A 24,924-nucleotide genomic window follows, 5' to 3' on the forward strand; every position below is an offset into this window, starting at 1 on the left:
TTTGTCTGCTGCTTTGTTTGACCTACATTATTAAAATGCTATATAAATGCCTACCATTAGATGGCAGCGTAACTCCACACCATGAAATATATCAAAAGGTTGTGCAAATTGCAAAACACTGGAATAATGACAACCTCTGTAAGAAACAAAAACAAAGGGCTTTATTCTTGAGAAACTAAGACAAATAAACCATTACATTATCCATGTTACATAAACAAGAATGCTCTACTCATTTGCAAAACAAAACGAGGGAAGAAGAAAATAAAAGTATAGAAAATGTCGAGTTGAAAACATCTCAGTTGTGAATCTTCCACACCAGATTATGTGGGGGTGGCCACACTCTGCAGCAAGGTGATGTTGTCTCCTTTTAACATGATCCTCCCTGAAATATATAGGCAGAAAGAGAAAACTATATTAGGCCATGGCTACACAGAGCTGGATATTTCTGAAGCTAGACATTTTTTTGTGCTGTTGGGGCTTGGAGCCACATGAAGCTGGATATTTCGGCCGCAAAGCTGGATATTTTTTAAACCGGATAAATAAGTGAAGACATAAATATATATATCCGATTCACTGGATCCGTGTAGACATGGAACCCGGATATCTCTGAAGACTATGGTGAGTGTGTGCTTGTTAGACCTAGATATCTTTGTCGTGTGGACCTAGATATCTTTCTATGTGGATATCTGAAAAACCGGGATATATGAAATATCCAGCTCCGTGTGGACCTAGATATTTTTCTATGTGGATATCTGAAAAAACGGGATATATGAAATATCCAGCTCTGTGTAGCCATGGCCTTAGATAAGACAGGCAGAGCAATTCAACAGACAAGAGGACAGTTCTGGATAAGCCAATCAATGGCCATAAAGGAGTGAATATTCATAAATAAAAATGCATACATTGGACCCCTGTGAACAGTGTGAAGTCATGCTTTAATTTTAGTCATTCTGACTAAACGAATTTCAGGGTTAATCAAATCAAATATCAATTTGGATCTTCTAGGTCAGGGGTTCCCAAACCTTTTGGGCTCAGGGCACCCCTATTAGGGTTGGAGGCGGTAACCGCCGTACCGCGGTGTCATTGTGCTTACCGCGGTAAAAAGACAAAAAAAAAGGTCTATTTTTTATTGGAAAACAAGCGAGTTTTAAAACGGGGGAGAAACGAGGACCGCATGCGCTCCATGCCGCTCTGCTCTGGGCCGTGTACCACACGTTGGAAGCCACATACGTCACTCAGACACAGACCTGCACACGCGTGATTCCTAAACCCACCAGGCTTGAGTTAAGACCCGCCTTGTGGAAACGCGAGGACTTCCAGGAGTGAGGCGGGTCTTAACTCAATCCTGGTGGGTTTAGGAATCACGCCCTGCACACAGTGCACAGAGCAGGGTACGGAGCACAACTCTATGACGGAGCAGCATACACTTTCTCTGTAATCCACTCGACACAAGGATGTTAATACATACCTTGTGTTGTGGCATATCTTTTTTTATTCATACGGATTACTGGCAGAGCGCGGGCCGCGTGGAGTAAAACCGAAAATGAAACTATTTTACTTTCTCCACCGCGTCGCACGTTGTGCCCCGTACGGCGCGTCGGCGATTTTATAACCTTTTCTGTCAAGTCTTGTAACTAAAACCTGTATATAGCAGCACTCAATCACTGCGATTTGAGAGTTGAGACGTGACGTGAGTTTACAGAATCACTGTACACGATCTGACTACCCTTCCTCTTCTGGTTTGTTCACACAGCTGTTCGTGTCTGAAAAGCCCAAGTAGCTAGCCTACGTTACTATGGTAACCCGACAGTGCAGAACTAAAAGCTCAGAACGCGTCGCGGATGCGATGTGTTGTGAGCTTGTAGATCTGCTCCTTTGAAAGCCAGACCCGCTGTGCTGTACAGAGAAGTATAACTCGGGCAGTCAGGCTGTGTCTCCTCTCCACTGTGGAGAGGCGACTTTTGGGAAGATGATAGCAATATTTTGGCTTATCGCCAAAGCTTAATTAATAGATATGGGGGTGCGGTAATTACCGCAGTACCGGCGGTAAATGGGAAGACGGTAATCGCGGTAACAAAATGTCCATACCGCCCCAGGCCTAACCCCTATAAATATCTTTTTCATCCGAGGCACCCCTACATTATATTATAATATTACCTACATGACATTCATAATTTTCACTTCCAGTACCTTATATTCGTGGCATATTTTAGGGATTATGTCGCGAGGAAAAAGATTGACATAATTACCATTTAGGTCAAAACTTACTGAAAATAACTCTTCTTCGAGTTTAAAATAAAGTGTTGAAATAAATTCAAAATATTACCAAATGATCTCACGGCACCCCTGGACTGCCGTCGCGGCACCCCAGGGTGCCCCGTCACCCACTTTGAAAACCCGTTCTAGGTTACTCTAGTTAAATCAAGAAAAAGAAAACAAAAGGTTATGACGGAGACGGCTTTAAACTGCATGTGTCTCACCCAGGGGCTTTCTGTTCTTCGTCTTCATGTGGACTTCTTCAGCATCATCTAGAACCAGGTTCATGTACTCGTCAAAGCCCTAAGATGAAAAGGAAATGTGAGCATAAGCCAAAACTGATACTTGATTTAAAGACATGCATAGTAGATATGTGAGCATAAGCCAAAACTGATACTTGATTTAAAGACATGCATAGTAGATACATTACACTGATCATTTGAGAGAATATGTAGGTCTAAATAGCCTACACATTACATTGTTTACTCATATCTTCAGCCAGTCAGCTTGAGCAGACTAAGTAACGCGAGGAGTGGATCCTACCTGGGTACACCCCTCGCGGCTTGGGAGCTGCATTAACTACGCCAATAATTTAACTGATAAAAGAATTTAAAAGTGATGAGCTAATTTTTGTATTGTAAATCACAGGCTAATTTAATATAAAGTGATATCCATTTATGGAAAATCCGCAGTAGAAAGTGTATATTTGTTAGGTGTATGTGTAAGTATAAATATTTGCAAGATATTAGAGAGGGCTTCTAGGTGTAAATTGCGTATCAGTGTAGAGAAGGCATCTGCTACTGCTTGTTTCTAGTCGCTTCACTTTGGTCACGCTGGTCAGCGTTGGAAAAAAAAATTGTCACGTCAGAATCAAGGCAAAACACCTAGGGAAAAAAAAAAAAGAAGAGTTCCAAAACAAAACACCCAAAACATTTCCCTGTCTCCGGACAACATCAACGCTGATTGGCTGTCAAGACACGATCGGTGGAGGGAAGCGAAGGTTGCTTCAGTGGGATTTTTCCAAATGGGGGCAAAGGTACCGAATCGACCATTCGCGCCGCCCTGTTTGGATCAGATAGTTTGCGCAGCGCCCGTCTTGTCTTTGCATTCACTTTGTATGTAATCGCGCCGCTCGAACTATCCAACTCGTCACACTTTATTTGTCGGCCCGTTTGGTAAGAACAGACTACAGAAGTGTTCAAGTCTTATATCTCTGCTGTAAGGCCGAAACCTCCCAACTCCAAAATGTTCATTTTCGGGAAAATGAGCTCAAGGTGGTTTTGACCGAAGGGTGTTCAATAGCACATATTTATGAAAAAAAGAGAGGGCCAATCGGGTGGAGTTAGCTGGTTTGGCAGAAAGTGTGGAGTTAGGAGGTTTTGTCCTAAGCACTTTTTACTACTTTCCATTGGTTCAATATTATTTAATTAACACTCAGATGTAAATGTTGTTCAATAGCCCTGATTTATGCCAAAAAACTCAAAAATGGAGTTAAGAGGTTTTGGCCCGACAGTGACGATATTATACCACTATGGTTCAAACCCGTCAGAGACGGCGCAGCTCTGATGTAACAGTTTTTTGCCTAACTAACCGTTGTAGTCTGCAGAGAAATAAAAAAAAAATGCGATGAGTGGGATTCGAGCCTGTGGGGCTGAGATTGCTGGGCTAATATTTAACTTTGACCCCACGGTGCCATGTAAAATGCGAAGGTTCTGGGGAGTAACTTACAGTGGTCCGCTCACGCCTCCCGGCCCCCACCACCCCGTCTCCCCCTCCTTTTCTCAGATACGAGAGAAACACCTTGGCGCTTCCTCCCCTGTCATAAATTCTTCAACTCACAATGCCACGTTTTTGTACATTTCCTGTATTGACCCGGAGTGCATTCACACCAACAGTGAACCGCATTCTGGTGCGCTTGTAAGCGAAGCGAGACCTTTTTTTTGTGTGGATTAGATTTTGTTAGTTTGATCCACAACAGAATACGCATGAGTCTTCATCACTAGCCCCAACGAATGCCAGGTAAGTGAAGAGATGGATGGAACAAGAACCTTATCCTGGCTAGGGATGGGACGCAGTGATGTTACTAGGTTTTCAATGTAATGGGTCCCGGGACCCACAGGTGGTCATTCAAATGGGTCCCAGAAAGGTTTTATGAGTCCTCAATACAATGTTTTCGAGCGCTGTGAGCTTGTAGATCGGCTATTTTCAAAATGTTTGCCTATTTCTTATATTTATTTTACAATTTGGCTAATGTTTGAACTTAGAACTACTAAAACTACTAAAACATTTGCCCCTAATGAATTCGGGAGCGCAAAATGGCGTCGGACGTCGGTGGAATCAAAACATTTACGTTTCTATCGCCTGTTTAAGACTTTCTACGTTGATTTTATTTGTGTTAACGTAGGGTAAAGTAGGATGCTTTCACCCATGAACAATGGTGGTGTCTGTGGAATTTTAAAATGTTTTTCTTTTACCGCGACCCAGTAAATTATTTTAACATGGACTCCAATGGAGGCGCATCCCCGGGACCCCAGGACCATGACATGAATGAGTCCCTGGGCGACTTGAATGAGTTTTTGATGCGGGATGCGCACGTAATGACATCACCGGACGATATGAACATTAATGTCACGATTATTGTGTGACCGTCGCGAGCTTGTAGAACGGCAATCTTTTGGCAAAGAGATTTGGTAGAGAGTTATTTCCAGGTCAGTTAGACCAATTATAGAGGGTTTAAATGGTACCGGATATGCAGCTCGGAAAATAAAAGGTAAATTGATCCCAGTGCATGACAGAGGATAATTTCACAATCAATTTCTATCTCCTTTTTGCACTGGCAGATTCGTCTGGTTTCCAGGCTAGGGCCGCAATCACATATTAAGAACATTTGCTCTTTGCATGATGCGTACTCTTTCAAAATTGGATCAAAGTCTCTTCGAAATAAGAATGCATTTCCCACAATGCTTTGCGGGAAGTGGGCGGTTCCGCTAGAGGAGGAAGCAGACATGGATTTTGGCCATGTAGTTCTTTTGGAGTTGTAATCGGGTGAAGGCAGAGATACCTGCTGCTTTTTGGTGACACGTAACATGGATCTACAAGCTCACAACGTGCCGCCATGCGACACGTTGTGAGCTTGTAGATCTGCTATTTAAAAAAATGACTTTACTTAATTGAAGTACATTCTGATGCCAACACTAATAGATTTTTTGTTTGTAAACCATATTATATTGTCATGCTGTAAAATGCCCAGGAATAATACAATTATATCGTATCATCACTATCCCAAATGTAACACATTTTTAATATGAACTTACAATGATGCAGCCCTCTATCCGCATGTTCACCTGTTCATACAACCAAACCTGGATCCGTGAGCGCTACAGCAAAGACAGAAAAGGAAAAGATTAAGGCCAAGAAGAAACACTTGAAGTATCTGATAATAATATATAATATTATATATAATAATAAAAGAATGAAGTAAAGCATAAGAATAGACACAAAATACTTACATTTTGTAAATACCTGAAAATAAGGTTCTGGTAAAAACAAGAGTCAAGGGAAATGTGGCTTATCAAAGCAAAAAGCAAAAATATTGCGATATCACAATAGTATCCATATTTAGGTTCATACTGCTCTAAGTATTCGCTGTTGAATTGAATACACAGGAGTCAGGTCCGCAATAGAAACAAGCCCTTAGGGCTTTTTGAGTTATCCTTTAACTTGTACCACTGTACTACTTTAAACTGTTGATAAAGTATTCAAAAAAAGAATGATGAGAGATCAGTTCCACTGCATGAGGCCAATGAGCCATGTCGTCCTGACCTTGCATAACCAAGAAAAATAACTACATACAGTATTATTTGTTTTATACTGACCTGATGGGCTGTAACATATTCTTATGTCTTACATTTATTTTACGTAAGAGCAATGCACCAAGACTGCCAAATTCCTCAAATGGCCAGGTAAAGAAATGATGTGGCTACTTCACTTAACGTTTTCTGAAATAACAACTGTGCATCCCTTCTAGACATTCTTAGAAAGGATCATATGTATTTAAAGCAGTGGTTGAAAGTAACTAAGTACATTTACATTGTACAATTTTGAGGTATTTGTACTGTCACCCTAATTTGTAGGCTACTTTACTTGAATATTTCCAATTTTCTGTACTTCTACTCCAGTACAACTCAGAGGCAAATATTTTCACTTCAATTATTGGACAACTTTAGTTGCTAGATACTTTGTAGATTTTGATTATTAAAAAACAGACATTAATCACTTCAGCTCTATATACATTATGATTGTATACATTTTGAAAACATGAAATGGAAGATTTCTGCATAATGATTGACTACTTTTACTTTTGGTAGGCCTATTTAAAGTACATTTTGATACCAATACGTTTGTACTTTTAGTACCGGTAGGTCAATTTTGAATTCTGGACTTTCTAACAGTATTTCTGCATTGCAGTATCGATACTTTTCCTATTATATAAAATACAACATTAATCCACAACCACAGCCACTGACTGACTCCAGTGGAGTTTTGTTTCTTCGGGGTTTCTTTCTCTCACCGCTGGACGATGTGAATGACTTGCTAACTCTGCTATCGCTGCTAGCAATGCAACAGTTCGTAGCGTTTTTAAAGCAGAAAGGATACAATTGGCTGCACCATAACCTTCTGGACCTTCTGTCCTCCTTGTCCTCGGTACGCCATCCCTCCGGGCGAGTAGCGCGTATCTACGAATACGGTAATACTTTAAAGATGATTCTGTTGAATTCACTTCACCTAATAAGAACGAAAGCTGCACGTTGATGTTCGCTTCAATGGCGGGGTTGGTTTCTTCCTTCCGCGCATGTGCCAAGGAAGATCAAAGAAGGAACGGACACCAACGTCATTTTCGTCATTTCAGGCTCCATGGGACGCCGCCATGACACTTTGGCCACCCAAAATTAACATTAGCGTCTATGAGCACTTCGTCACTTCCGCCACCCAAAAGTGGCCACCCGGCGTGCCAACTTCCGGGTGTTGTCTGTTCCTTGTAGATATTCCTTGGCATGTGCAGAGCAATGCACGCGGCGGCGTAGCCGCAGGAGCTTCCGTAGTGGAGTGGAGTTGGACGGGACAGCGCCCCCTGGAGGTAGGAGGTTTTAATCGAACGATTGAATAGGCCAGTGTTTCTCAAACTTTTAAATTTCAAGGTTTCCCCTTAACTCTAACAGTGTACAAATGGACCCGTTAGGGTTCATTTGGTTCCATTTGTACACTGTCAGAGTTACATACTTGTATGGGTCAATTTAGACCCCCCTAAAGGAACCCACAGAGTCCCTGGAATCCACTTTGAGGAATAAGCCACTGGTCCCCAAACACTGGGACGGGAGTGGGACCCAGTAGAAATTAAGCCAGCCCACCATCCTCAACACATTAGAACTTCAGGTGTTGAGCAGTGCTTGTCCTCCTAATTGATGCACCTGGTTGACTGACATAAAACCAGAATGCAGTGATGTCAGTATTTACTATTTAGGCTACACATATGAAATGTCATTTGGTTCAATGTTTGTCACTATAATCCATTAACCAGTCCAGACTATTCTGAATGCAAAGTCTAGAAATCACTCACTCCTTCACTGAAAGTGTTCAGTATGAACTACTGCTATAGCTTCCAAACATCTTTACGATGTATTTGAGGAAGAATAGGCTTGCAGAAAATCCAAAACAAACACCCTCTGCAGCACAGTAGGCCTATAGCATGATGTTCTGTTTTCCAATATCTTTGGCAGTTGACTGTGTTCAAGTTCATGTTGTCAGAGTTTTAAGATAGCCCTATTGTATAGACATTTGAGACATGCTGCAGATTGACCATGGCTCTTATTTGTCTGTGCCTAGACATCTGGTTTGCAAAGCCTTTATAACACAGCCAGGGCCAATAGTTCTGCAACATGTGTCCCACAGTTGGCAGATTGGCTGATGGATCTTTGAGCTTCTGAATATGCATGTTGTCCACAAGTGGCTAAACTTAATCTTTTTAATTTAACCTTCAAGTATTCAGCCTTGTCCTTTGCTGTATTTTGTTATGGCCATTGTTTTGTGGAGTAGTCTATTTATATGGTTTTAGTACTATGGATTCAAATTTTCTATCATGCATTATTGTTATTACACTTATTATTATTATTATTATTACCCGTATTGTTTCGCTTGTATGGTTTTTAATTATTGTGTGTTTACTTTTTACTATTGTCCTAGTGTTGCTAGAAATGCACTTGAAGCTGCATTATATAGACCTATACATGTGTAATATATAATATATATCTTGACTTCCATGGCTCAATCCCTCTATATTGTCCATTAGAGGGCGGTGCAGTCTCATAACAAACTGATTAAAACATCCCTGGCACATAGACATTCTGCACTTGCCTTCCAACAACAACGGATGTCACCATAAAGCAGCAGAGAATAAGCCAAAAGTTAAAATTCAATTTTTATACGTTATTTGGTATTTGGTATTTGGATTTGGAAGTATTGAGGTACAGTATGCAATTTATCGCACAGACCCAGAAAGTAAAGAAATAAGTGTTAAATTGAGCGTTAATTAAAATGTATCATTTTATCAGCATGACCTTTGGGCAAGTAGAACATGACCTGTACTTGCCCGACGGGCAAGTGCCTCTGAGACCTTCAACCCCTGGTGTGAATTTAACAATAGTATTAATAACACACAACACCGGTCAGTCCAGCTATCCACATAGAAAGTGTGATAGAAATGAGCAACCGAGGACAGACGGGAGTCCGCAGTGGGCGAAAGAAAAGAAGCAAGGAGCCATGGTGGCGAAGGCCACGGTGTCCTGTTTCAGAGCAGGAGCCCCTCTGCCTATAAGGGGGAACCATGGCTTGTGGTGGCATACATCACTCATCAAGCATGGCTGCCAAGTGCCTCATGCTTGTCTTTGTGCTTAGGGTAGAGGAATGGGCTATTGACACTCAGAGCTCTATTTTGATATGTTTTAAGTACCAGCTCTTATTTAACTTAAGACATGGAGGCGTGGCAAATGCTGTTTGGCCTCTCAAAACAGCCAAACAGCATTTGCCACGCCCATGCAGTCGATTTGTCTTGTGCTCCTCTCAACCATTGTCCAAAAGGGGCCAATTCTGATATCTTCACAAATTGGTACCACCAAGGTGACCGTACGTTTTTTACATTTTTGACTTCATACATGTCTCTAGTTTTTTTTAAATAATTTTTATCCCACAATTTTGTAACCCATTTTTTCACCCAGTGCCAATTGCCTATGTAATCCTGGGCTCTGCTCTCCCTCTGACGTGCCTGGGGAGACAACGGACTGACCTCATGCTTCCTTCTATGCATGAGGAGTCCAAGTTGCTTCTTTTCACCTGACAGTGGAGATTTCCCTGTTTTGGACGTAGCGCGTGGAAGGAACACGTTATTCCAACCAGTTCCTTTCCCCTCCATCAGGCGCCCTGGCTGGCCAGGGGGAGGCATTATTGAGACCAGGATTACGTGCATGTTTTTGTGAGGGTATCAACCCTAGGAGACACAGGGAGAACATGCAAACTCCACACAGAAAGGCCCTATCGCCAACCCCACCTAGGGTGTGGGCGCTGATGACGCGGAGGGAGGAACACGCCGCCAGCGCCCACAGCGTCCCCCGGCGGGAATCGAACCCAGGACCTTCTAGCTGTGAGGCGAAGCGCTAACCACTGCGCCACTGTGCCCCCTATTTTTGCACGAAAAACATTCCTTGGTCTACAAACGGACCCACAAGACTATGGTTTAGTGATGAAAAGTGACAAGTCATCACTTTTCACACTTTTGTGGGGGCTATCTTAGCCCAAGGAATGTTTTTCGTGCAAAACAAATGCTTGCAATGGATTCAGAATCATGAAAACCCCCTAGTCTGACCCCTCATATGCTACTTAAAGCAGATTATTTTTTCATTTTTTCCCCCTGTAATGTAAAGTTAATGGGACACCGACTCTAGCGGCTGTCGGCTGATAACATCATTTAAGCTGGGTCTCAGAAAGGGTATCATTACCAAAATGTAAACTAGAGACATGTACGAAGTCAAAAATGTAAAAAACTAACCGTCACCTTGGGTGGTACCAATTTGTGAAGATATCAGATTTGGCTCCTGGCCTACATGGGATGAACAATGGAAAAGACAACAACTAGGACTGCACTCTGACGAGGTGGCAACTTGCGACTTGTGCACAAGTAGGCCAGCAGAGCACGCCATGAGGCGCGCTCACCACTGGCATCACCAGGAATGCTGGTCCCTCATTGGCTGTTAATGATGACGTTGCCAGAAATGCTGGTCCCTGATTGGACTACGAGCTTTAAACACACAGACACCAACATATCTACATACATAAGCAGCCAACTGCAGTATTGCACGCTCTGCTGGCACAAGTAATGACACTTGTCACTTGACATGCTATCGCTATGTCAATGACAATGACACATGTCACCTTGACAGCATTCGACATGCTGACATAAATAATTTGTGCAGGTCCCTATGTCCGTATGCAGTACCAACAGCTAACATCGTAGAAACCTACACGACTTTTCATTCAAAATTGACCAAGTTTGAGCTTTCGTTTCTATACTTTGCTGGTGAATAGAGTATCTGTATGTCCTAGTCCCTTTTATATGGAGATCCCTGATGTCATCAGTATATGCCCAATGCCCAAATATGGGAATACTATATGGGCCTATTGCAGATTGGCAGCTCTGGACAAGCGGGTCCCCATATATGGGCATATCGGTCAGATAGTGAGTTCTGGACAACTAACTGCTTATCCGACCGACCCGACACCTGTCACGGCACTCCCCGGGTCGTCTGCAACGCTCTTGGATATATGAACTACAGACAGATGTACAGACGGGCTCACAGACATACAGATAAATGAAAATTAAGCTGAAATAATTTATGCACTACTTGGTGGTACATTCACAGCTGCCATCCACTGCATGGCTGAATTTGCTCAGGCGGTTGGGGTTGATCCATGCCTCTGTTTTTGATATCCCCCCTCTGGTCGTCAGTATAGGGTGTTTTATCCCTGCTTCTGATCAGACTGAATACATGCATTTCCTTTTGGAAAATGAAGACTGTCTGATATGTTTGATAATATCGCAACTCATAAATATATAGACCTATATAAATGTATAGGGGTTTAAGTGGTTAAGAAAATATTTCACCTTGACCAGCATGTTGTGTCATATATGTAACTACAACCTCCCCCCTTGTAATACACACACACACTGCGCAGGTCCGCACACACACGCACACGCACGCACGCATGCACACACACACACACACACACACACACACACACACACACACACACACACACACACACACACACACACAGATGGCCAGTGTACAGTGTTTATTTTTTTTTTACATATATTTTCCTCTCACTATCCGTCCAACCTTCCGTCTCCTGGCCTAACCCTGGACTCGGCCATCCCCCACCACCACCACCAGCACTCGGCCACGCAGCAGCCAAAAGGAACTGCCCCGGTTAAATCAACCTCCTCTCTACATCACTTCCTGTTCCTGTTGGTGCTGATTGTTCTGAGGGGAAGGGGACGGGGAGGAGGAGGGGGAGGGTTCTTTTGTTCCCCTCTGTCTGGCTCACCTGCTTGACCCGCGTGTATCAAAAAAGCATCCCGCTACGGTCAGTGGAGACGCCCCTATACTCTTTAGAGACGCCCCTACTGTTAGGCTATACTGTTAAAGCCTGCACTTGACACTTTGTGCTGTGCTCAAAATAAACTTGACACTTTGTACTGTGAAAGGCCTCTCATTTTATATATCTTCTATGCTGGGTGTTTTTTAATGGGTTGGCAACTTGGCATGGTACAAAAGAGAAATTAGAATTTGTGAAAACAGCTCACAACACACGTTTTGAAAAGATAAAATTATACTGTCTTTTTTTGTTCACTACTAGAAAATGCAGACACATAACTGTTTATTTACAACAGCAAAAAATGTAATAAACTGTAATACATTTGTAAAACATGGGCTGTAGGAAACAATTAAGGGAACCATGAAATGTGAATTAACATTCATACTCACTAGCTTATTCGAATTCGCCTTTACTTTGTGAGGGGGTGGAAAGCAGTGTTATTCTTTTTATTTTTCTTTCCTTAAATAATTGTTGTTTTTACAATTATTTCCTTCTGTTGAACATGTTTTGTATAATTTGTATAATATGTTTCGTTTGGTTATAATGTTGTATTGCTGTCCCCCTTTAAAACCTCCTCTCTTTCCATGTGTGAGTCTGAATGCGAACTGATAGGATAACTAGACGCCGGTGCTGGCCAATGTATGGGGGACTAACGTCATGACCAGCCAATGGGCGGCTGGCAGAGTGGGAGGCGGCCCTTTAAGAGGAACGCCAGGCTCAGTCTAGGTTGACGAGCAAGGGGTGCAGACGTGTGTGGAGCGGGCTGAGGGAAGTGACTCAGGTGGCCGGCTGTGATGAACAGAGAGACAGGCACAGGCCGAGCCAGGCAGTAACTGAACTGAACCTTATTGAACCTTACTGAACTAAAGTGCTAGGACCGAGTAGCACTTTACCTTACAAACCCAGCGGATTCCAGACGGTGATCCGGGTGCCAGCGTTACCAGGCAGTGTCCGGGCCATCCAGAGACGAGCGAGAGGGTCCCGACGAGCCGAACCGGCTACCCGGCTAACGAGAGGGGTCGTTGTGACTACTGTGGTGTCGTGCGAACTATTCGCAGCGGCAGCCCACAAGGCTGCCTGCGTGTGAGTATCCAATCCTGTACACCACTGTCACTAAAGTCACTGGCCTAGAATTGAGCTGTATAGTCGTCGCGACAAGGATACTGGCGTATTCTTTGTATTCACAGATGAGTGGACTAAAGAAGTAGACGACCAGAGATGAGCTGTGTGTCGCTGTGTGTGCCATTCCACCTGCTGTAGAAGTCACTATTCCCACCTGCTTGAACGATACGCTGCTTATTATTTGATATCTGCTTAGTTTATAGTAATAATTATTAGTCACTAATCTGCGCTCCTTGTATAATATCCATTTATCGTAATACTATATTATTACGATTTGAAGGCCGTAACGGGCCTGGAACTACACGCTAAGTGCACTTTAACTGTCCCAAGAAACGATACGATAAGAAGGGGGGGGTGAAGTATTGTTTTATTGTTGGAAGTGTTCTTATTTTTTTAGGTTTTAGCTTAGTGGCGCCATAGGATTATAGGATTCCCTTTTATTTTATTATTGTGTTTTTGGCATTATAGAGGCCGCTGTCACTAGAAATAAAGATTTGTTATACTTTTTCTAAACTGTTGTCCTGGTCAGTCTCTCCTCATGGTTCATATTGCTCTGATATCCCGTAAACGAACTTGTGTGTCCTTAAAGGTAGTGCCTTTTGTGCACTTACTTTCCTCTTTAAACGAGGTGGCGTTGTCGGAAACTTATAATTATATAATCTGCTAATGGTAATACTTAATGATATACATCAAACCAAAAAGGTGTATTTACAATTATTTATTGGCAAATTCAGTAACAAGGTGATGACAAAAGGGTACCAGTTTAAACACTGGCAGTTAATGTGAGTTGGGCCACCCTTACATAATTGACGTTAGTAGCGGCAGGATCGGACACAGAGCAATATAGAGGAGAGATTGAATAAGTGTGTAATTGTGAACTTGTTAATATGATGATGATGCCGGTGTATCCAGGCGCCCCGTGGCTGCCCACGTTTGGAGGTACAGAGGGTGAACTTAAGTACAGGGAATGGAAAGTACAGATTAAAGGGCTATTGGGGACGCAAGATGTTAATGAGGCTAAAAAGGTTGCCATTCTATTACAAACCTTGACTGATGAAGCTAGACGGCAAGTTAATGTGTTGGATGAGGGGGATCGAGATACTGTGGCCAAAATCTTTGCTCATCTAGATAACGTGTACAAGGAAACAATCCCTGTTGCAAAGGTACGCTCACAATTTTATAGTTGCGCACAGCGCCCTGGAGAGAGTGTCAGTGCCTTTATTCTGAGACTTAGAGAATTATTTTGTGGGTTGCGGCGTTATGATGCGACTACAGCCCCCTCCGAGGCCGTTCTGAAAGACCAGTTTCTTATGGGATTAACTGAGGGCCCACTTGGCCAAGCACTGAGAATATATGCTCGACGCCACCCTGACGAAGACTTCGCCGCGCTGCGACAGGAGGCCTTGACGTTGGACACGGAACATGGAGGTACGCCAGCTACTGAAATTGCTTGTCATGCTATTAACCCCGTAACTGTCCCTGTGCCACCACAGACCTCTGCGTGGAGAGATGAACTGAAGCGAGAAATAATGGAGGATGTCAAGACACAGTTGCAAGGTATGACGAAGGAGTTGATGAGTGAACTCCGACCGCTCATCCAAGCTGCCGCTCCTGCTGTGCGTTCCCAACCACCGCCGCCTGAGGCGCCTTATGTGCCACCTGCACGCCGGTACGCGCCACCTCAGAGACATGAATGGGATGGGGAGGGGAGGCCAATATGCAGACAATGCAAACGACCGGGACACATAGCTAGATGGTGCACTAATAATCAGCCGTCGTTAAACTAAAGGGCCCTGTTGCCGGAGCCCGTGCGACAGGGGTTATTTCCCCACCTATGGGAAGGAGGGCTAATGAGGCGTTTGTTGGGGAGTGTCAGGTTATGGGGGTACCGAGGGAGAGAGTTCCATTATGTGGCTTACCGGATGCAGGATTACAAGTTAGGTTAATGCAGCAGAGACACGATCGGGATATGCGGGCCCTTTTGGACAGAAAGAACAGCGAAATTGAGGCGTATAGAGCTAAGCAGCGGGACTCTGAGGAGCGCGTCCGCAAGCTAGAGGAGACAGTTCGAGGCCTACGGCGGGAAACCCAGGTCATTCGTGAGTGCAAAAATAAGCAGATCGGTGAGCTGAGGAAGGTGGCGGTTCAGAGCGCCAACTCGTTGAAGGAGGAGCAGGAGAAGTTTGAGCTGCAAAGGAGACACACAGAGAGCACCCAGGCTCTGCTGGAGGACACCAACCTCAGATGGGCCAAGATGGAGAGTGAGTATAACAGCCAGGCACAAGCAGCTGACCAGAAGGTGCGTGTTCTGGAGCTGCAGGTAAGGCAACAGGCGGTGGAGCTGGAGGGAGGTGGTGCTCTGCGTCAGAGGCTGAGCCAGGAGAAAGCCCAGCTGGAGATCACCATAACGGGCCTCAGCGCAGAGTTGCAAGAGGCCAACAGACGGAGCGTGTCCCCGATGAGAGAACACCAGCAGCTGTCTGAGGAACAGGAGATGGCCCTTCAGAAGCTCCAGGACGAACCCCAGTTGCAGGTCACCTGGGGGAACGAGGCTCAGGCCGTCCCATTGAGGCGGAGAAAGGGAGGATGCATTCAACCAAGACGACAGCCTAACTGGAAGAAGCTTTCAGGGAGGTATCAGGGCCCCGACGTTCTGCTGGAGTTAATTTGGGCAGCCGTCTGTGCGGTACAGCCCGGTTGAGTTAGTCGCAGGGACTGCTAACGATCAAGTAGGGGGGAGTGTGAGGGGGTGGAAAGCAGTGTTATTCTTTTTATTTTTCTTTCCTTAAATAATTGTTGTTTTTACAATTATTTCCTTCTGTTGAACATGTTTTGTATAATTTGTATAATATGTTTCGTTTGGTTATAATGTTGTATTGCTGTCCCCCTTTAAAACCTCCTCTCTTTCCATGTGTGAGTCTGAATGCGAACTGATAGGATAACTAGACGCCGGTGCTGGCCAATGTATGGGGGACTAACGTCATGACCAGCCAATGGGCGGCTGGCAGAGTGGGAGGCGGCCCTTTAAGAGGAACGCCAGGCTCAGTCTAGGTTGACGAGCAAGGGGTGCAGACGTGTGTGGAGCGGGCTGAGGGAAGTGACTCAGGTGGCCGGCTGTGATGAACAGAGAGACAGGCACAGGCCGAGCCAGGCAGTAACTGAACTGAACCTTATTGAACCTTACTGAACTAAAGTGCTAGGACCGAGTAGCACTTTACCTTACAAACCCAGCGGATTCCAGACGGTGATCCGGGTGCCAGCGTTACCAGGCAGTGTCCGGGCCATCCAGAGACGAGCGAGAGGGTCCCGACGAGCCGAACCGGCTACCCGGCTAACGAGAGGGGTCGTTGTGACTACTGTGGTGTCGTGCGAACTATTCGCAGCGGCAGCCCACAAGGCTGCCTGCGTGTGAGTATCCAATCCTGTACACCACTGTCACTAAAGTCACTGGCCTAGAATTGAGCTGTATAGTCGTCGCGACAAGGATACTGGCGTATTCTTTGTATTCACAGATGAGTGGACTAAAGAAGTAGACGACCAGAGATGAGCTGTGTGTCGCTGTGTGTGCCATTCCACCTGCTGTAGAAGTCACTATTCCCACCTGCTTGAACGATACGCTGCTTATTATTTGATATCTGCTTAGTTTATAGTAATAATTATTAGTCACTAATCTGCGCTCCTTGTATAATATCCATTTATCGTAATACTATATTATTACGATTTGAAGGCCGTAACGGGCCTGGAACTACACGCTAAGTGCACTTTAACTGTCCCAAGAAACGATACGATAAGAAGGGGGGGGTGAAGTATTGTTTTATTGTTGGAAGTGTTCTTATTTTTTTAGGTTTTAGCTTAGTGGCGCCATAGGATTATAGGATTCCCTTTTATTTTATTATTGTGTTTTTGGCATTATAGAGGCCGCTGTCACTAGAAATAAAGATTTGTTATACTTTTTCTAAACTGTTGTCCTGGTCAGTCTCTCCTCATGGTTCATATTGCTCTGATATCCCGTAAACGAACTTGTGTGTCCTTAAAGGTAGTGCCTTTTGTGCACTTACTTTCCTCTTTAAACGAGGTGGCGTTGTCGGAAACTTATAATTATATAATCTGCTAATGGTAATACTTAATGATATACATCAAACCAAAAAGGTGTATTTACAATTATTTATTGGCAAATTCAGTAACAAGGTGATGACAAAAGGGTACCAGTTTAAACACTGGCAGTTAATGTGAGTTGGGCCACCCTTACAACTTTAACATTAAAACCTGAACTATAATAATAATAATAATAAAACTTTATTTATATAGCACCTTTTAAAACAATGTTACAAAGTGCTTAACAACAAAATAACATCAACAGTGAGTCATAATCCTAACAGGTTCAGTAACAATAAAATAAGTATAAAAACAACATACAGCAATGGTAACAGTGAGAAAAAATGCACTTTAGGGGGTTAAAAAGGCCTTTCTATAAAAATAGGTCTTAAGTTGAGACTTAAAAACAGTTATGGAGCTAGCAAATCTGAGGGCCACTGGAAGGCTGTTCCAAAGCGTGGGGGCCCTGACCGCAAAGGCCCTGTCACCCTTGGTTACCCTGTTTGAGCTGGGAACCTCCAGAAGAGCCAAACCAGAGGACCTCAAACTGCGGGCAGGCACATATGGTTTTAAAAGATCAACTAGATACTGAGGTGCTAGGCCGTTACGAGCTTTAAAAGTTAACAATAAAATCTTAAAATCAATTCTAAATGCTACAGGCAGCCAATGTAATGCAGCCAGTACCGGGGTTATATGTTCAGACCTCCTAGTCCCAGTAAAAGCCTGGCGAACTACTGTCAATACTCAAGATAACTTATAACGCATTGGGTTTTATAACTAGCTGTTGACAAGGCAACAGGCTTTGGCCAATCAGAGGCAAGCGGAACGAGAGGGGCGTCTCCACTGCCCGTAGCGGGATGCTTTTTTGATACACGCGCTTGACCCCCACCTGACAGACCTGACCCCCGCATGTGGGCCTGGTACAGCCAGCCAGCCAGCCAGCACTATGTCTCTTTCCTGTCTCTGCCGCTGCCTTTCTGACTGACAGGATATTCATAGCGTGTGCACTGTGCACTGCAGAGTGCACATACATAGACACAGTTCACTGTACCTTGCCAAAATGCTTAAATGCTCAAATTTGTCAATTGTCAGTTTATGATGGGGGCGGGCAGGGGCGTCACAAGGGGGTGGGGGGGGGGGGGGGGGGGGGGGTGGGACTGAGTTACTAGGGCCCAGGGGGCCTAGGGCCTTCATTATGTTATACTTTAGCTATTGAAAAATAGCAGACATACAAGCACACAGCGCGGCACCGGGTGCCATGCTGCAAGCTTGTAGATCTGCTATTTTTGAAAAGTCATGAAAATGTGTGCAAATCTTTGAATATATGTGTTTTTTAAGCGAACATTTAAAACTCAAATTTTGATTCTGGGGGTTCCCTAGAACTAAATATTTTTAGATGGGGGGGGGGGCGGGGTCCGTGGCAAAATACATATCATTTTGGGGGTCCTTCACATGAAAAACTTTGAGCACCACTGACCACTAGAAGAAGACTTGCACAGAATTTCAAGATTTCTCAAAAATAGCAGATCTACAAGCTCGCAGCGCGGCACTCGGTGCCGCGCTGTGAGCTTGTAGATCTGCTATTTTTCAACAGTTAAAGCACAAAATAATTGTGCAGGGGCCCGCAGTGAATCCTTGTACCCAGGGCCCAGAATTTGGTGCGACACCCCTGGGGGCGGGGGGTGTAATGCAGTAGATGTGTGGACATTGATAAACTGAGCCCTGGGACTGCAACCTCATGAAGCTATTGTGATGGAGTTGTTTCAAGCTGTGTAAACCGTTTATCAATTCACACTCCTGCATAAGGTAACCTGTTCATGGTGCTTTTTTTCTGTGCGGGGGCGTCTTGTCTCGTCCTCCTTGATGGTATCACTCAGGAAGGTTATGGCATGGTAAAAGGCCATTCAGAACCTATCTACGGTTGCTGACATGTTTATTTGCTTTATTCAAAGCAGACAATTGGATTTGCTTCTGTAGAGGGCGGGGCGCCTCGTTGTTATTGCTCTAACCTGTGTTCTAGGAAGCCGAGCAATTATAGAAACATGTGTAATCATGTCTGCGCAGTCTGGCATATTCTTTCCGAATGCTGCGCTTATATTGTGCGAGTCACTGGGTTAGTCCTGCCAACTGTATCAGTTCATATGAATAAATAAGGCCTGGGCCACAGGGTAGTGGTCCAGGCACCTATAGGCTGGTAATCCAGCCCTTGCAGCGTTGCAGGTTCGAGTCCTGATCCTGATGACCTTTGCTGCGTGTCACCCCTCCCCATCTCTCTCCCTGTTTCCTGTCAGCCTATACACCTATCAAGGCAGAAAAAGCCCATAAAAAAAAGTAGAATAATCTGTTAGATGCAATAAATTTGGGCGAAGGGCGGACTGTCAAATTATTACGCATTGTAATGAGACGTTTTCATCCAACTGTCCTGTATTTACTCTCCATTCTGTTCCAAGTGAGAACTGACAATAATTGTAAAACTGCAATTGGCAGGAACAGGAGGTGGGGGGGCTGCAGCAACAGACAATTGGTAATCAAGGAAGGTGAAGTTCACCGTGGGCTTTTCTGTGAAAACAAAAAGCTTGAGAGTGTCTGACATGTAAATGAAACAAAGTATAAGCACACACACACATTCAAATTCACTTAACCAGTTAGCTGTCATCCATGGCTGTTGAGCAGATGTAGGCCGCAAGGGCTTTGGGAAATGCAAATGATATTCAGTGTGGTTGAATCCAAACCACCTGACATCTTTGTCTTTTTAGGGCTATAACATATGTTGTTAAAAATGAAAATGGTGTGTGTGTGTGTGTGTGTGTGTGTGTGTGTGTGTGTGTGTGTGTGTGTGTGTGTGTGTGTGTGTGTGTGTGTGTGTGTGTGCGTGCGTGCGTGTGTGCGTGCGTGCGTGCGCGCGTGCGTGCATGCGAGTGTGTGTGTGTGTGTGTATGTGTGTGAAATGTTATTTATGTCCATATATGATCCCATTGTGTCTTGTAACCTGTGGCTTCCATGCATTGCATGAATAACGCCAGCATCAACAAGTGACAGATTTTATTGAACACATTCTGAGAACTTTACTGGGGGACTTCCAGATTGGTCACATCATTTGAAAGAGAGAGAGAGAGAGAGAGAGAGAGAGAGAGAGAGAGAGAGAGAGAGAGAGAAGGAGAAACTGTTTTCAACAAGTTCATACTTTTTTTTCTATGAAACAATCCATTCAATAGCCATGCCTTGGACTTGCTCATGCGGACCTTATCTTGTTTTAACAGGGCCGCCGAGATGCACAATACATTTATTTTCCCTCCAATTAACACCGTGAATAATATGCAGGTCCGATAAGGGCTTTTTTGTTTGAACCGCTGTTTGTGAAAACTAGGAAACGTGGAGGCATTTTTCATTGTGAGGTTGTTTGGCTGTGGCGCTGGGGATCAGATGAACACGCTGGCCAGTGCTGCTCCAGAGGTGGAGGGGTCAGAAAGCAGAGGGACTGGGGGGTGGCGGGAATCCAGTCAGGGGTGTCGCACCAAATTCTGGGCCCTGGGTACAAAGATTCACTGCGGGCCCCCCATGAACGTTCTTCATAGGGGGAGGGGGTTTAACCCGTTTAGACTGGGAACGCATTATATTGTGCTTTAACTCTTGAAAAATAGCAGATATACAAGCTCACTGCGAGCTTGTAGGTCTGCTATTTTTGAAAAATCTTGAAAATCGTGAAAATGTCTGAATATTTCAAATCCTTCTAAGGTTTTTTGAAAAACCTATATTTCTATGTCAGTGGTGCTCAAACCTTTTCATGTGAAGGACCCCCAAAATTATATGTATTTGGCCATGTACCCCCATCTCAAATATTTAGTTCCAGGGACCCCCCAGAAGCAAAATTTGAGTTACAAATGTTTGCTTAAAACACAAAGATTTGCACAGATTTTCATGACTTTAGCTAAAGTATAATTAAGGCCAGTCCACCTTGGGCCCTAGTAACCCAGTCCCACTCCCATCCCCCCCCCCCCCCCCCCCCCCCCCCCTTGTGACGCCCCTGCTTCCAGCTTTCAGGAAAAGTTGCATACACTGAACAACCCATTGCCCATGGCCAGGGCATTAACCACTGGAACAAACCAGTAACCAACATTTAACCGCGTCGTTAGAACAGTAGCTGTACTGTAGGTCACCTTGAAGGGGGAAAAGCTTAGTTTGAGCCCAGAGTTCCATCGCCTCACTTCCACTCCTCTCCTGACCTCTGCAAAAGACAGCATCATGCTGACTGTACTGCTTTGTGCCTTGATTGGGGCTCCTGATGCTTTTACAGTCATGACGGCAGTCTCTGTGTAAAGACTGGTGAGAGTGGAAGGAGATGTGGATTGAGAGGAGAGACAGATGGAGAGGAAAGACAGATATGGAAGGAAAAGAACAAATCGTGACACTAACTCTTTCTCAAGGGACGGCTACTGGCTGGAGGAGGGTTTCAGTGATAAATGGCCATGGGAGCTGGAGACTGTAGCTGTGGGCCTCAAGCGGACGGGACAGGGGCAATACAGGCGACTTCACACAGATGACCTGCAGGCAGTGTAGTGGCCGAACGTAACTGATCTGGAGGGCAACCGGAGGATGGCCAGGCGTGCACAGCCGCTCAGTTAGATCAGTGGTTCTCAACCTGTGTGTCGGGACCCCCAGGGGGTTCCCCAAATTATTTTGGGGGGGCCCCAGATGATTAGCTTAATGTGCAACATTGTTTTCTCACGCAACAGTAAACAAACCAACATAAAGTTGAAGTGTATAGAGGGTATCTGCACTAAAGTGACAATTAAAGGACTTTTAAGACCTTTTTAAGACCTCTAAAATGAAAAATGTAACATTGGCCAAATTGTCAAATATTAGAGGCAGAAATTGTGAAAGCCGATCTACATGCCGATCTACATGCTCACAACACCTTGCGTTGCGAGGCTTTGTGAGCAGTGTAGATCGGCTATTTTCACAATAGAACCGTGTTATACAAAATGTAGTGCCTCAACTCTTAATGCTCATCAGGGTGGGGGGGCCCCCAGTATAAATATGATTATTTTGGGGGTTGCGGCCTGAAAAGGTTGAGAACCACTGAGTTATGAACAGGAGGACAACCAGATTGGCGGAGCTGCACTGGAGGCCAGGAACTGGGCCAACAGGAAGTTGGAGGTTGGACCTCCGGAACCACAGGAGGCAGGACAACTGAATACTCATAACTCATGCTGCAGACCCTGAACACGGAGCCACAGCAGATGCTACAGATTCTAGAGGTGGAGCCATGGGGATGCTGGAGACTGGAGTAGGTCGACCAGTAGTGATGTGTATTACTAGTCGACTAGTATATTAAACAATGCATGCTTGCTGACCCTCCCAAACATTTACTACATTTTCCATTTACCATTTTCTATAACTCTGCAGCCCTCCTGGTTGAGTTCAGTACAGTTCCCACTTCCCTTGTTCGCGTTAACCCTAGCCCTATCAGGTTAGCTATGAGTAGCTAACCTGCCGACGCTCATAGTCGAAAGAATGACTTGTCGAAAGAGCGAGATTTCCCCAACTCGTGTTTGGCACCAAGTGTGTTGTGCCAGGTGTACCGATTCCACTGCTGTATCTTAAACTTCTGAACCCATCATTATACTGCCAATTACAAGAGCTCCGCTAGGGGCTTTCATTAAACACCAAGGGGTTAAAAAGTTATGAAATGTCAGAAAGGGGGTGGGGCAGAGACAGAACTAGAGGCTCCAGATAGGGGGCATGGCAAAATTACACCAACGGGAGGCAACACCACCCCCATAACTGACCTAATTACCAACTGACCAAACAGTCAACATTGTCATTGTCAGGACCTTGCCGCCCCAGGCGGGTTAAAGATGTAAGGTTTATCTAGGGTGCTGGGGAACAGGTCATAGGGTCACCCAAATCAAAATAGTTCCTCCTGGGTAGCATGAATGTGCTAACATAATTTCATCAAAGCAGTAGGGTTTAGCCTCTGGGGAGCATAAATTCGCTCAGCAATTGTCATGGCAATTTGCCCATTGATTTTGATACATATTGGGTGCAGGTTTAGAAGCACACACGAGAAACAGCCATTGCAAAGGCAAGTGCAGTCAAACAGTGAGAATTGTGGTTAATGTAGGCTATAAGAATACTGTCCAAAACGGCACCATTTTGCACAGGTTCAGGTTGTCCCTGGCCTGAGCTCCTTCCCTCTTGCACCAGAACTCTACTTAAAGGAGTAGTTCACCACCAAAATGATTTTTTTCTCTATTGATTACTCATGACATGGAGACTTGAGCTCAATAATATTTTTTGTTTTTTGTTGCATTCCCAAGACAAAAATGTCATTACAATAAATGTACCCCCATTGATTCCGGATGGGGGACCCGAATGCATTTGGTGTTTACGTGCGTTAGTGCGTAGCCCAATCACGGGCCACGGGCCGTGTATGCCCGTAGCCAATCAGAGAGGGGCAAAGGGTGACATCATTATATCAATTTCAATTCAAAGGAGCTTTATGAGAAAACATACGTTTACATTGCCAAAGCAAGTGTCACAAACAAAATAAAAACAGTTGAAAATGGGGAACATATATACATTGGGAGGGGGTACAGCATTGTGTAAACAGAGCTATGTCGCATTGTGACATTTTATATATGTACAGCAGGCATTGACACTAAGGCTTGCCCACCTGCCCCCGGCAGGTAAATAAAACGTCAGGGCAGGTGAAGTTGGCTTTCAGGTTGCCCGACAGGGCAAGTGCTCATTTGAAAGGAGACACAAATGTCTATAAACACAACACAAGATATCTGTCTAAACACCTGAGCGTGGCCAATGCGCTGTGTCTTCTGGTCTGTGGAATGTAAAATAAGAGCTCTATTTACCTATAATGTGCTGTTTTTACTGTTGCTACATTTAAAAATATAAAATAACAAGTGTGAAACCATAGACATATTCAATCATAGCTAAAGTATTTGGTATTTGGATTTGGAGGTATTGAGGTATGACATTTTATCACACAGCCCCAGAAAGTAAAGAAATAAGTGTTAAATTGAGCGGTAATTAAAATCGTACCTATCATTTTATAATGGACGATTTACTTTTCGGGCAAGTGGGCATTACCTTCGGGCAAGTAGAACATGACCTGTACTTGCCCGATGGGCAAGTGCCTCTGAGACCTTAGTGTCAACCCCTGTACAGGGTATAAAGCTTTTGGAACAAATAACAGCATTATTTTTTCTCAAAAAGCATTTAAAAGTAGCAGCTCTGTGTCATACTGTATGTGCAGTAGGTATATCAAGGCATATATAAGGCTGCATACAGGTATCTATCCAGTTCATAGTAGGGGATCTCTAGACGTGCGCAGCTCAAGATCGGATTGGTAAGGGAAGGGTGAGGAGAGGGGTAATAGGATCTAGTATTTGTAAAAGCCACGAGACGTGAAGTGTGAACCTATAAAACAAAAACTAAATATGTTTATTCAAGGTTTCCATTCAACAGTGATGATATTTCTTATTGAAGGCCCACTTCACCTCTGGGACAACCAGACTCTTATTTTATTGTTGTTTGGGACAGGATCAACACGTGCATTTTGCATCATATGATGCAGCATGATGCATCATATCGTCGTTGTCGGGTGGAAACCTTGTATGTCCAAAACCGTTCGTTTTGCATTTATCATTTTAAAAATGATTTAAACTAGGGAAAACAGCCGATCTACAAGCACACAACGCCTCGCACCGTGAGGCGTTGTGTGCTTGT

General features: G+C 44.3%; 1 protein-coding gene across 1 annotated transcript; it reads right to left on the reverse strand.

The window, feature by feature from the left end:
- Window positions 1-139: 139 nt before the first annotated feature.
- On the reverse strand, window positions 140-7,097 carry snrpe (small nuclear ribonucleoprotein polypeptide E). Its single transcript, XM_080728432.1, has 5 exons — window positions 6,913-7,097; window positions 5,766-5,792; window positions 5,571-5,633; window positions 2,481-2,559; window positions 140-382 (listed from the first exon to the last, which is right to left on the reverse strand). Exons 1-5 carry the CDS (start codon window positions 6,967-6,969, stop codon window positions 321-323), a joined length of 288 nt encoding a protein of 95 aa, XP_080584558.1. The 5' UTR covers window positions 6,970-7,097; the 3' UTR covers window positions 140-320.
- Window positions 7,098-24,924: the final 17,827 nt, after the last annotated feature.

This window comes from Nannobrachium achirus (genome assembly GCF_963921795.1).
Source record: "Nannobrachium achirus genome assembly, chromosome: 6".
NCBI lineage: Eukaryota > Metazoa > Chordata > Actinopteri > Myctophiformes > Myctophidae > Nannobrachium > Nannobrachium achirus.